This window comes from Mastigoproctus giganteus, chromosome 12 (assembly GCF_048544385.1).
Source record: "Mastigoproctus giganteus isolate SK-2022 chromosome 12, ASM4854438v1, whole genome shotgun sequence".
Taxonomy (NCBI): domain Eukaryota; kingdom Metazoa; phylum Arthropoda; class Arachnida; order Uropygi; family Thelyphonidae; genus Mastigoproctus; species Mastigoproctus giganteus.
The window spans coordinates 84737272-84750741 of record NC_143586.1 but is presented as its reverse complement, the minus strand read 5'-3'; the positions used below and the strand labels follow the sequence as shown (position 1 = coordinate 84750741).

The following is a 13470-nucleotide window of genomic DNA, read 5'->3' as shown; positions in this document are numbered from 1 at the left end:
GCATTCCCCTTCCTGAATAACTCCTTATGTGTGAATGTAGAAGTAAAATATTGATTTAGTTTGTTAGCTACCTGAACAGGATCATGAACAGTTGAACCATCGATATCAAGTGGACCAATCTGATTCATCCCCTTCCTTCTAGAGTTTACATAAGTAAAGAACTCCTTATTGTTTTTCTTTGCATCCCTTGCCAAAGATTTCTCGTAATCTGCCTTCGCCTGCCTAACCTCCTTTGTAACTTGGTTACAGATCAACTTATATCTATCATAGGCTTCTGTGTCACATGTTAATTTATATGTATCCCATGCATTTTTCTTCTCTGCCATATGTCTCATTAGTTCATCTGACATCCATTTAGGCCTAACCCTTGAACAATATTTCTTAGTTGGTATGTAAAGCCTAGTAGCTTGCAAGATAAATTCTTTGAATGCTTCCCATTTTGCGTTTGCTGTTGGTAACATCATCAGTTGGTCCCACTGTATAGAATTTAAATACTGTCTCAGACCATCGTAGTCGCCTTTATGAAAGCAATAACCCTTCCCTTTACCCCTGACGGCAGTTACCTCCTTGAGTAAATCCCACTTCAGCACACTGTGATCACTGCCACCTAGTGGTTCCTTTATCTGCAGATTCTTAATGCATGAAGAATCACTACTGATATTCAAATCAAGAGTATTGCTCCCTCTAGTTGCCACCCGAACATGCTGATTTAGAAAACAGTTATCCAATGAATCCACAAAAGCCCTGCTAGTGTGTGAGTTACCAACCCACAAATTCCAATCAATATCCGGAATATTAAAATCCCCCATTATAAGACTCTCTGATTTACTGGCCCACTCGATTTCTCTGTACAGTTTCTTATTATACTCATCAGAGTCATTAGGCCTATAGTACACTCCTACTCTCAATTTTGATCTCCCAATGCTTATATCACACCAAACTCGACACTGCACTGTCCAGCGATGTCGACTGGCTTCACTTCCTTGGATTTTATGTGTTTCTTAGCTAATAGTATAACCCCTCCTACGTTCCTGTCTTGTCTATCCTTCCTGTACAAATTGTACTCCCCAAATTCCAGTTCTGCATTACTTATATCTCTGTGACACCACGTCTCTGATATCCCAACAATATCCACCTTTGATGCTTTGAGCAATACCTCAAATTCATCAAATTTATTTACCAAACTCCTAGCATTAGTGTACACACAAGTATACATGCACCTGTTCTTTTTCTTAGTTACCCTAACAAAACCCATGTGTTTACTTGTACCGCAATGACTCCCTGCAGTCTCTGAAATATCCTGCATCTTATTTTCCAAGCTGCTGCTCATTCCAATAGAAACAGTGCAAGAATCACTTTCACCTCTGCCAGTGGCTACTGTTAATCTATTAGTCCTTGTATCCCCCGAATCTAGCAATTTTCCGACCCACCTAACACTGCCTCGATAGCATCAGCAAACATTCTTGCACCCTTTTTTATAAGTGTATCCCATCCCTGTAGAAGCAGTCTCTCCTGTTAACAAGTACAGATCAAGCTGAAAAAATACTTGAGCCTTGTACAATGTTTCCAGGGCCGAATTGATCAACAGGGCTCTCATCATATACTCCCTCCTATCATGTCTGGGCAGAATTGCAGACACTTTCAAATTCAACCCTAATTCACGGCTTTTTTTCAACAGTGACCTGTACTTGTTAAGTAATTCCGCCAGTCTCTTACTCTTATTATCATCAGTGCCAATGTGTACAACTATATCACCTTTTTTGCCCTTAAAAGTGATTTCCGCTCTACAACGTCATGAACCTTTGCTCCTGGCAGACATACCCTGGTCCTGTTCCACCTATCCTTTTTACAAAGCATGTTTCCTGTTTCCCTGACAATAGAGTCACCAACAACTACTAGTTCCTTTGGGACCAGCGCATTCTGTCTTGGGGGTTGCCGCTGTGTTGCATGATGCCCACGTGCAAGCTCTGGCATTGGTGTGGGCAGCTGAGAGCTTGATGGGCCTTCACTTTTAATCCTTCAAGGGAATCCACGCTGTCTTTCAAGCTCTCTCATATAGGCCCATAACAACGCTGAGTTGTCGCCTGATTTCCTTACACTTCTTGCATCGCGCACATACAAAGACATCCCCTATGGCAGTATCATGTCCCGTACCTGACTGCTCCACAAACATCAAGCAAATAGTGCATTTTAAAAGGCTGTGATTCAGAGGGCAACTGCCCCCCTCAGTTCTCCCCTGAGCCACAGCACTCCCATTAGCTGGAGCCTTTTGCTTTGCTGCTCTGGTCTCAGTCATAATTTCGATTTAATTTCAATAAAATTTCAATTTCAGTACAAAATTAAAACCCTAAACTTGTATCCCAATACATTTATAACCTTATACCATTGCCTTATACAAGAGGATAATCATCTCCTTATCCCTGCTAGAAAAATTCCTGTATATCATTGACAAGGCACCATGAGCTACTTTTGCAAACCGTCTGCACTGCTCAGAAAACTTCATATCTGGCTGCACAATTACCCCAGGTCCTTTTCATTCTCTACCACTGTCAGTGTAGTACCACAGAGTTGATACGTTGATCTGGGTTACTGTTTCCTATATGTAGTACTTTACATTTGTCAATGTTAAACTTCATTTGTCACCTCTCAGCCCACAGCAGCATAGCGTCAGTGGTGTCCTTAATAACCCTGCCAACCTTTGTATCCTGGTGTGTGAGAAAAAGATGAATGAGTTGAGTGAAATAAAAAAAAAAAAAAAAAAAAATTATAACATAAGAAAAAAGTATAAAAAAAATAATAATAATAAAATAAAAAATAAAAAAAATAAAAAAAAATTATAAAATAAGAAAAAAGTATAAAAAAAAAATAATAATAAATAAATAAAAAATAAAGAATGCAAGTAGAGTGAGAATGCACATTACGAATGAAGTAAATGTGTGCATCTCCCCCCCCTTCACCTGGTAGGTTCCCCACTGCCAGCTAACATATCCCACCCCCAGAGCGGGATGGGCAGCTGGACCTTCATACCGGATTCGACACTCCTTGGACAAGACACCGACAAAGACATTCTGCAGCTTTGCTGCCAACACGCCATTGGCGATCCGAACTGGGTACTCTAACCTGGTTCCCTTTAAAACCCCATCCCCAGGCAGGGAATGGAGGAGACGGATCTCTGTCTCCTCTCCTCCCTGCCTACCCCCCATATTTCGCCTGGTGGGGCTCATCTCCACTGACCTCTTTGGGGATGCCTACTCTATCCGTCCCTATTCTTCTATCTGTTTCCTCCCCAGTCTTCAATCTCCCCCCCTCTCTCTCACTAAATCGACCGAGTACACCCCTTAACAATGCCGCCAAATTATAACCAACGTCTAAATTCTACCGGTTTTGTGCAAATCTCTAAGATATCTAACACTATCAGCTTTTATCTAGCATTACATGTCTAAATTTAATAACATCAAAATTTTGCCCGACCTATTTGGCCTTTAACACATCTCTTTAGTGTTCAACCCTAACCAGCGATTTCCTAACAGCAATCCCATTAAGCATTAATGTCAAATGCATAAACTTTTATTTTATTTTATTTTATTTTATTTATTTATTATTTTTTTTTTAAATAGGCCCTAGCCACTGAAATCCCAGGAAACTAGGTGGCAGGACCTGCCAGAGCAAATTGTTTTGATACTGGATACACCCGGCTAGCCTCCACGTGGCAGGGTATGGGCAACGTCAGGCCCCACTAGGGGCCTGGCGGCCAATAAGCCGGATAAACAATGGGCACAACATATCACACTGCACAGACACGACCCACACACTTTCAAGTCTCTGGCTTGACAGTGTACTGTCCTCGATACAGCGAAATACACGCGGAGATGGGAGAAATCCCAGGTGCCGTCTGACACGAACATACCTTGTCAGTGTAGTACCACAGAGTTGATACATTACTCTGGGATATTTTTTTTTATGAAATCCCCAAACATGAAAGGTATCAAAACCTATAGTACTTAGTAGCGTGCATGGGTTGAAGGAGAAGTATGGGGGGAGGGGGATTCCAGAGGGGGATTACTGCTTCCCATATGTAGTACTTTATATTTGTCAATGCTAAACTTAATTTGCCACCTCTCAGCCCATCCGCTCAACTTTTCTAGATCCTGTAGCAGCAGCGTACTGTCATTAGCATCCTTAACAACCCTGCCAACCTTCGTATCATCTGCAAACTTGGACATTAAGCCTGATACACCATCATCAATATCATTGATGAATACAGAAAACAACAATGGACCTAACACTGAACCCTGGCGGACTCCACTAATATCATTAGTCCACGAAGAGCAGTGTTCATCGATTAACACTCTTTGTCTTCTCCCACTCAAAGAAACTCCCAAAGATTTTGCATTTTACTCTGATCCAAGCCCGAGGCGGGATTCGAACCCACAACCTTTGGGTTGCCAGGCTGACACTTTACCCACCTGACTAGCCCAGTTGGCAACAAAACCATGCTGTGTCTGAGCTATAACTGAAGTCTTGTCTAGATGATCCTTTAGTGCTTCTTTAACCAGTGCCTCCATTAATTTTCCTGGAACAGAAGTCAAACTAACAAGTCTATAATTATTTGTGTCGCCCTTTGATCCTCTTTTATGAATTGGGGCTCACATTTGCACATCTCCAGTCCATGGGTACCTCCCCTGAGTCCAAGGAAGTTCTCATAATTATGCCTAAAGGTTTGCTTACTTTCTTTGCTGCCTCGTTTAATATAACTGGATAGAACCCATCCTCCCTGACTGCCTTTTTTATGTGTATCTTCAACAATTTCTCCTCCACTTTGCTCTCAGTTATTACAAAATCATCTAAACTGCCAGAGTTTAATTCACCTCTAGCATTCCCCACGATGAATAACTCCTCATGTGTGAATGTAGATGCAAAGTACTCATTTAGTTTGTTAGCCACCTGAGCAGGATCCTCAACATTTGAACCATCAATATCCAGTGGACCAATCTGATTCATCCCCTTCCTTCTAGAGTTTACATAAGTAAAGAACTCTTTGCTGTTTTCCTTTCCATCCTTTTCCAAATATTTTTCATAATCCCTTTGCCTGCCTAATCTCCTTTGGGACTTGTTTACAGACCAGCTTATATCTATCATAGGCTTCCATGTCACCCCTTAATTTATATGTATCCCATGCATTTTTCTTCTCTGCTACATGTCTCATTAGTTCATCTGACATCCATTTAGGCCTAAACCTTGAACAATATTTCTTAGTTGGTATGTAAAGCCTAGTAGCTCTCAAGATTAATTCTTTGAATGCTTCCTATTTTGAATTTGCTGTTGGTAACATCATCAGTTGGTTCCACCATATAGAATTTAAAATGTTTGTCTAGTTCAACCTTAAATTTAATTAAGCTATCAACTTCCACAACGACAGATGGAAGTCTGTTCCAGCAATAACCCACTGGCTAAAGGCAAATTTCTGCACATATCTTGTACAACTCTCTTTCCTTAATTTGAATCTATGTCCCCTCATGTTCTTAATTTGAGCAAGCGGAAGTATCCCATCAGCATTGAGCCTGCTTAAACCATCCAAGGCCTTATACATCTCAATCAGTTCACATTACAGGTGCCTAGTCTCCAGACATGGCAACTTGCAGAACTCAAGATTTTTTCTTTGTAAGCACATCTTGTTTCCCTTCTCTGTACTCATTCTAGCAACTCTACATTGTTCCTGAAATGATGCCTCCACACATCTAGGCAGTACTCAAGGTGTGGCCTGACCATTGCGTTATACATGGGGATAACCACCTCCTTGTCTCTGCAACTGGATAGATTCCATCAAACTTCTGTCCTCCTCGTCCTTACAGAATTCCTCATACGAATGTAGATGTAAAATACTCATTCAGTTTGTCAACTATCTGAGCAAGATCATCAACATCGAACCATCAACATCAAGTGGACAAAATCTGATTTATCCCCTTCCTTCTAGAGTTTACATAAGTAAAAAGTCTTCGCTGTTTTTCTTTGCATCCCTTTGCCAAGGATTTCTTGTAATCAACCCTCGCTTGCCTAACCTCTTTTGTGATTTGATTGTAGACTAGCTTATATCTGCCATAGGCTTCTGTATCACCTGATAATTTATATGCATCCCACACATTTTTCTTTTCTGCTACAAACCTTATTAGTTCATCTGACATCCATTTAGGTCTAAATCTTTAACAGAATTTCTTAGTTGGTATGAAAAGCCTAGTAGCTTCCAAGTTGAATCCTTGAAAGCTTCCCATTTAGAATTCTCTGTTTTTAACATCATCAGCTGATCCCACTGTATAGAATTTAAAAACTGTCTGAGACCACTGTAGTCACCTTTATAAAAACAAAAACCCTTCCCTTTACCCTTGATGGTTGTTACATCTTTAAGTAAATCCCACATCAGTGCACTGTGATCACTGTCACCTAGTGTTTTCTTTATCTGCAAATTCTTAATGCATGAATAATCTTTTTAACCTGGTGACAGTGATGTCACCAAGTTAAAAAGCATATCCTTTTGCAAATATTGATTCAGAGAATCTGCTAAACTTGTTAACCAAACTGCTCTTTTGTGAAGTTAATTTTTTTTGTTCACCCAAACAGTTGTTCAACCAAACGGCTCAAGAATCCATTTTTAAACTCCGAATTATCTAAAAACAGTTTTAGCAATACGGCTCCAAAGCTTCTCAGGAATGTTGATTTCTTGTAAATTGATATAAAACCAATGCACTGAATCATACTGCTATTTACTGCATCTTGTCCATACATTGATAAATTACAGTAGTTTAAAAATTTAAGTTTGATCACTGGGGTTTGAATTTCATTAGGTCCTTCTGCCAAAATATGTTGCTGTCATTTCAAATATGACTTAGATTTTTTTCTATCGCATCCAGATACATCACACTTTTTTATTTATTAAATTATTGTTTTTTACAAAAGTATATAACTTTATTGTATTTAGTAATGACATATTGATAGGATTACATTTTCATATATCAAAAAATATGTAAATACTAACAAGTATTAATCAAAATTCTGAAACTTCCATTAATCAGACTTTCGTCTCTTTGTTTGAAAAGAATGCATAATCGTTTTTCTTTTATGTACAGTGCCAGGTTTTTCTCTATTTAAACACCAGTAGTGGTCCTTGAGGTTGTCACAGATATTCTCTCAGATAGGCCAGACAGCTGTACTTGCTACCTGCGAGTCAAAATGCTGATGGAACTGATATTCGGGTGATACTCAGTTCAAGTGGACCCAACTTCAGCGATGTTCAGATGGTCTGCTACAGCCAAATCCTCTGGTTGCTCCTTCACGATGGTGCGACTGTTAGTAATCGTGGGTATAACCTCCGTGCTCAAGCACATGGTGGGTGACCACCCAGGTGTGAACCAACGTAAGAAGAGGTTGAAGTGTGGCACCCACACCACATGGAGGAATGCCACCGCTCTGTGTTACCAGGCAGAACTAGGTGGTAGATGACTCATCAACCGGTGCAATACCACCACTTTGCTTTGTGGAGGCTTGAAGATGGGAAAACCCATGTTTAGTCGCCAGAGCCAAGTTCCGGTCAACCCTTCCCCATCTCTCCCATCATGCAGTATGATTAATGACTTTTGAGGTTATGATGAACATCGTGGCGAGATCCAATCTTCCTTACATTTCGAGGGTACAGCTCTAAAACGGTGTTCGCAGGCCAGCCGCTAGTTAGTACACCGGACCGAACCTATTGGTAACTCTCTACGAGGCTTCTGGATCAGCTAGTGTATAATCTTGCTACCTCTACTTGCCAGATAGTGACTGGAGGGAGTCCGAGTAGTGTGTATGCGGGGGGCATTGTCGAGGCCACATTATGTCAAGGATCTGGGTATATTCTTACCACGTGTACGCGATATCCAAAAATTTCATTACTTCATACAGCATTTCCCACTCTTTTCTTACTATTGAATACACCGTGAATGGTCAAACTAATACAGTAAACTTATCTGCGAAAAGATCTAAACTTCCCAAAACACTTACTAATTCATTTCACAAATATACTGAATTGTGATCTCAACAATATTCATTTCCACTTGCAATCTGCCAAACCCCATTTACTTTTTCTGACAGAATCTCAGTTATCAGTTGATTCAACTACTGCTCATCTCAGTTGCTCAAATTATTCGCTGTACGATTCCTTTCGTCTCAAAGGTGCTCCTTGTACATATGTCTGTTCCAATATTCACTGTGAGAGACATGGTAATTTGGCATCTCCTCTTTTCGATCTTCTCTGGCTTAAAATCTCTCTACCTCATTGTGTCAAATTCATCTGTTCTCTCTACCGTTCTCCCAGCTCCACCAATCACTTGGAGCTCTTTGACTTCCTCTCTTTGCAAATTGACTTTCTCCAGTCCAACTTTCCTAACAGTGAGGTAATTTTCCTTGGTGATTTTAATGTTCACAACTCCAGCTGGCTTCTGTTTTCTAGCCACACTTACCCAGCTGGTCGAGATGCTGAGGCTTTTGCAATTACTAATGACCTTGCACAGATTGTTCATTTACCTACAAGAATACCGGACGATCCTAACCATACAGCCAACGTGCTTGATCTTTTTCTCACAAACAACCCTTCTAAGTACACAGTCAAAGTGAAAGGTCCTTTAGGCACATCAGATCACAACTTGGCGATTCTCTCTTCTCCAATGGAGCCTTTATCTCGTTGCTATTCCCAACCTCATATTGTTTGGCATTACAAGAATGCAAAATGGGATGATCTGCGAGATTTCTTTTCATCTGTCGGATCACTGTTTCAGAACTTCAGAAGTCAATGTTTGCTCAGATCGTGTCAGTGAAATTATTCTTGCAGGAATGGAATTCTTTATCCCACACTCCACTTTAAAATCTCGTCCTTTATCTAAACATTGGTTTCCCAATAAATGTGCTATGGCTGTTAAAGAGAAGAATTTCTAATTCTTCAGTTTCATTTTCTGCCTACACCGAAGCTCACAACAATTGTAAAGCAGTTATTAATCAGTCCAAACTGGAGTTTCAACAAGCTACGAGTAGAAAACTAGCTTCTTGTTCTAATGTTAGCCGAGTATTCTGGTCTCTTGCCAAAGCTATTGGCAGCAACTTGAACCATTTCTGCTCCCACCTCTGTCCAAACCAGATGGGTCTCTTGTCACTTCCACCAAGGATAAAGCTGACTTGCTAGCATCCCATTTTCCCTCCAACTCCTGTATTAATGATCTTGGTAAAACACCTCCCACCATTCCCAACTCCTTCCATTCAATGCCTCCTGTTGGCGTCCGTCAAAAGGATGTCAGAAGGATTTTGACGAATCTTGATGCCAAGAAAGCTCCAGGTCCCGATGGTATTTCTCCACTTGTTCTCAAAACCTGTGCTCCTGAACTTACTCCTGTTCTTTGCCGGCTTTTTTTTTTTTTTTTTTCACTTTCTTATTCCAAAGGTGTATTTCCTTCTGCCTGGAAATTTGCTCATATCCAACCAGTTTCCTAAAAAGGTTGACAAATCCCTCCGATCCAATTATCGTCCCATTGCAATTACTTCTACTCTTTCTAAAGTAATGGAGAAATCAATTAACCGGCAACTTTTAAACTACCTAGAAACCTTCCATCTGATCAACAATTGGCAGTATTGATTCCGTCAGTGTCGATCTACTGGTGATATTCTGGCTTATGTTACCCATTTATGGACTAATTCAATGTAAAAGTTTGGTGAAACACAAGCAGTTTCTCTTGACATATCAAAGGCTTTCGATCGTGTTGGCATAAAGGTCTCTAAACAAGCTTCCATCTTATGGTTTGCCAACTGTTTTTTGTAATTGGTTATCCAGTTTTCTCTCTGATTGCTCACTGAGGGTGATGGTAGATGCCTCTCTGTCTTCCAACTTCTCCACTAATGCCGGTGTCCCCCAAAGTTCACTTCTTTCCCCCCACTCTTTTCCTCTTGTATATTAATGACCTTCTTCCATCGACTGGAAATCCTATCCATAGTTTTGCCGATGATAGCACATTGCATCCCACTTTCCATTTTGAGAAACCTTGCCCTGCTCAATGAGCTTCAACTTCTCGAAAATCTGCTACCAATTCCTTAAATGCCGATCTCCAGTGGGGCAAAGACAACTTAGTTGATTTCAATCCTTCCAAATCTCGGTTTTGTCTTATATCTCGCAAAAAGGATTCTTCTGCTCTTATGCTTATCTTTGGTGACACTCTGATTTCTAGGCAAAATGATATATCTCTTTTGGGGATTACCCTGACTTCTAATCTCTCTTAGCACAAATACATTACAGATATTGCTTCCTCTGCATCTAAAAAACTTGGTTTTTTCTTTCACTCTTGGCGTTACTTTTCTTCCAAACAGCTGTTCACTGTGTACAAATCGCAAATCCGCCATACTGTGGAATATTGTTCCCACATCTGGGGGTGGTGCTTCCAAAACCTCTCTCAGACTTCTTGATTCCGTTCAGAAGAGGGCAGTTAGGTTAATTAATGATTCATCTCTAACAGTCTCTCCACTCGGTGTGTCATAGACGTACTGTTTCTGCTGCATGCCTCTTCTACAGATATTTCCATGGGCACTGTTCTTCTGAATTGGCTTCTATAATTCCCGCCCTCTCTTTAAAAACAGTCCGAACATGTGCCGCCACCAGCCAACATACATTTACTGTCCAACTCCAAACTCACAGAACCAACTTTTCATCTTCCTCATTTATTCATTCAACTGCCATTTTCTGGAACAACCTTCCTTCATACATATTTCCTGAAAATTACAGTCTACAGAAGTTTAAATCCAATGTCAACAAATATATGCTTTCGGCTTCTCAACCTCCAACCCAAGCACATTACTAAGTAAGTTCTAATACCTCTCGTGTTTGGGGTTTACATTAAAAAAAAAAAAAATAAAAAAATAGTCGGCGATCATGCTTGTATTCCACCTTCCCTAGTAAATAAATAAATAAATTTTCTCTTTATACTCCGGGACAACCAAACGGTCTGAGGAGTTCACAAGATAGCCAGAATACAAGAAATAGCACCGTATTCAGCAGTCACGGGCTTGAACCCTGGTCACTCAAGGCACGTGTACTTATGCACCCGCGCGCCTGACCACTAGGCTACGGCGGTACCTCTGCTCCATTTGCTTTATGTCCTGATGGAATCTCTCCCCTTGTTCTTTGCTCATTTGTTCATCTTGCTCTTTGGGCATGCAAAATGTGAATTTTGATACTCATATTGCAACCTAAATTGCAAAGCTTTTTGAGCATATTTTGAACAATTTTCTCATAATCCTGTGATTTATGATTTCCTATAAAGTTTTCCATTACACTTTTAAAAGGAATCTGGGCTACCCTTTCAACATCAGTCATAGTAGTTTCAAACTGACCGTCTAAAACCAATTTTCTAATCTGGGGACCAATGAAGATACCCTCCTTAATTTTTGCTTCAGATAAACCGGGAAATTTACTGCAAAGGTACTTAAAGCAGTTGCCATCCTTATTCAATGCTTTGTCTCCGAGGCCATTGCTTCTTTGTCCCATGCAGCGCCGAGAAATATTATTACATTAAATAAATATAATTGTGAAATCTAACAAAATATAGAATAGGTGTAGTATGAACATCAAGTTTTGCTTTTCAATAGCTTTCTTATTTCAATGACAAGAAAAATATCTCTTTTTGAATTTTCCTGTTCTTAAAATTATTATTAAAATAGCGCAATATTTATTTCAGATGCAGATTCGTTAATCATTGGTCCACGTGCATTTGGAAGTAGGTAGCAAATCTGAAAAAAGAAAAATCTATTCTTCAATTCCCCTTGTGCATTTTATCATAAACACTTATTTGATTTTGTATTTATATAATTTCCTAATAGCTGTGTAATTGCTCATCATTTGCCCAATCTCAATTCTGCAGTTTATTAATGTTGGAATTGTAATTTATGCCAAATAATCACATTTTGCTATATCAGATTTGTTATTCTTTAAAGAACAACAAAATCGTGAACTAGATGCATGAAATACAGCATATAGGTTGTGTGTGTAGAGAGTGCTCCAAAAGTCATGCACCATAGGTAAAATGTAGTAACTTGACAAATAATGTTTCTTTCAGTTTTGTTTATGTTTGTATGATAAATGACAGCTTATTTTCAAATATTGCACCATTTACTTCTAAACACATGCTGTAAATATTAAAGCGCTCCCTTTCAAGAAAAGAATAGCCGTGCCAATCTGTTACAAAACTTAACCCGAGGGGGCTCACATCTGGTGAGTATGGACTTAACACACCCAGGGTCTTGAGCTGGATATCTTCATTCTTTTCTCTCTCTCTCTCTCTCTCTCTCTCTCTCTCTCTCTCTCTCTCTCTCTCTCTCTCTCTCTCTCTCTCTCAGGGCAATTTCAGAATTTTTTTTGGCTGGTGCAGCATAAGCCTCAGCCTGACTTGCACTATTTGGCTAACAACAATAATAATAATAGGAGCGTGATGGCCCAGTGGTTATGACAAAGGACTACCTGCCTGATAGACCCAGGTTTGAGTCTCGCGTTGGCGGAAGCAAAAGCGGCTCCATCACAATGGGAGACCGGTATAATAATAGTAATAAATTAGAATAATAATAAATAAATTTTAAATAATAAATTTATTTATATAAATATAATAAATAAATAGATGATTTTGTAATAACTGAGAGGAAAGTGAAGGATAAACATAAAAAAGGCACCCAGGGTGGTGGGATCTATCCAGTTATATTAAAGGAAGCAGCAAAGGAAGTAAGCAAACACTTAGTCATAATTATGAGAGCTTCTTTGGACTCAGGGGAAGACTTGAGATGTGCAAATGTGACCCCAATTCACAAAGTAGGATAAAAGGCTGACACAAGTAATTATAGACCTGTGAGTTTAACTTCTGTTCCAGGAAAATTAATCGAGGCACTGGTTAAAGAGGCACTGCAGGATCGGGCGCCTCCGTAGCCAGGTGGGAAGGAGCAGCAGTCGCTTCTTGATTAGACCGGGGTTCGAGCCCGTCACCACCAAATACGGAGGATGCGGAAAGGTCAGGGAATGACCACTGCATATCACGGAGCAATATAGCCTTAGTTGCTAATGCTCCTAAAAAAAAAAAAACCAAAAACCAAACTGCAGGATCATGTAGACAAGACTTCAGTCATAACTCGGACACAGCACGGTTTTGTTAAGGGGAAGTCTTGCCTGACCAATTTGGTCACACAAGACTTTCCCTTAAGACTTTCCCAAGTCACAAAAGAACTGGATGCAGGGAATAACTTTGATATTATATATTTGGATCTTAGAAAGGCTTTTGATACTGTTGCACATGGAAGACTGCTGCACAAATTGGAGCAGTGTGGCGTTGGAGGCAAATTACTGCTATGGATAAAGGTATGGTTGAGGGGGAGTAGACAGAGAGTGGTAATTAATGGACACTGCTCATCGTGGAATAATGTTAT

At 39.9% G+C, this 13470-nt stretch overlaps 1 protein-coding gene across 1 annotated transcript in view; it reads left to right on the top strand.

The window, feature by feature from the left end:
• The window catches only part of LOC150077238 (protein cereblon-like), a 191883-nt gene extending 179936 nt beyond the window's left edge, over positions 1 to 11947 (top strand). Inside the window, exon 6 of the mRNA XM_090386523.1 lies at positions 11742 to 11947. Within this exon, the coding sequence (XP_090242649.1) occupies positions 11742 to 11788 (47 nt within the window). The 3' untranslated portion in view covers positions 11789 to 11947. The remainder of the gene's footprint in view (positions 1 to 11741) is intronic.
• Positions 11948 to 13470: the final 1523 nt, after the last annotated feature.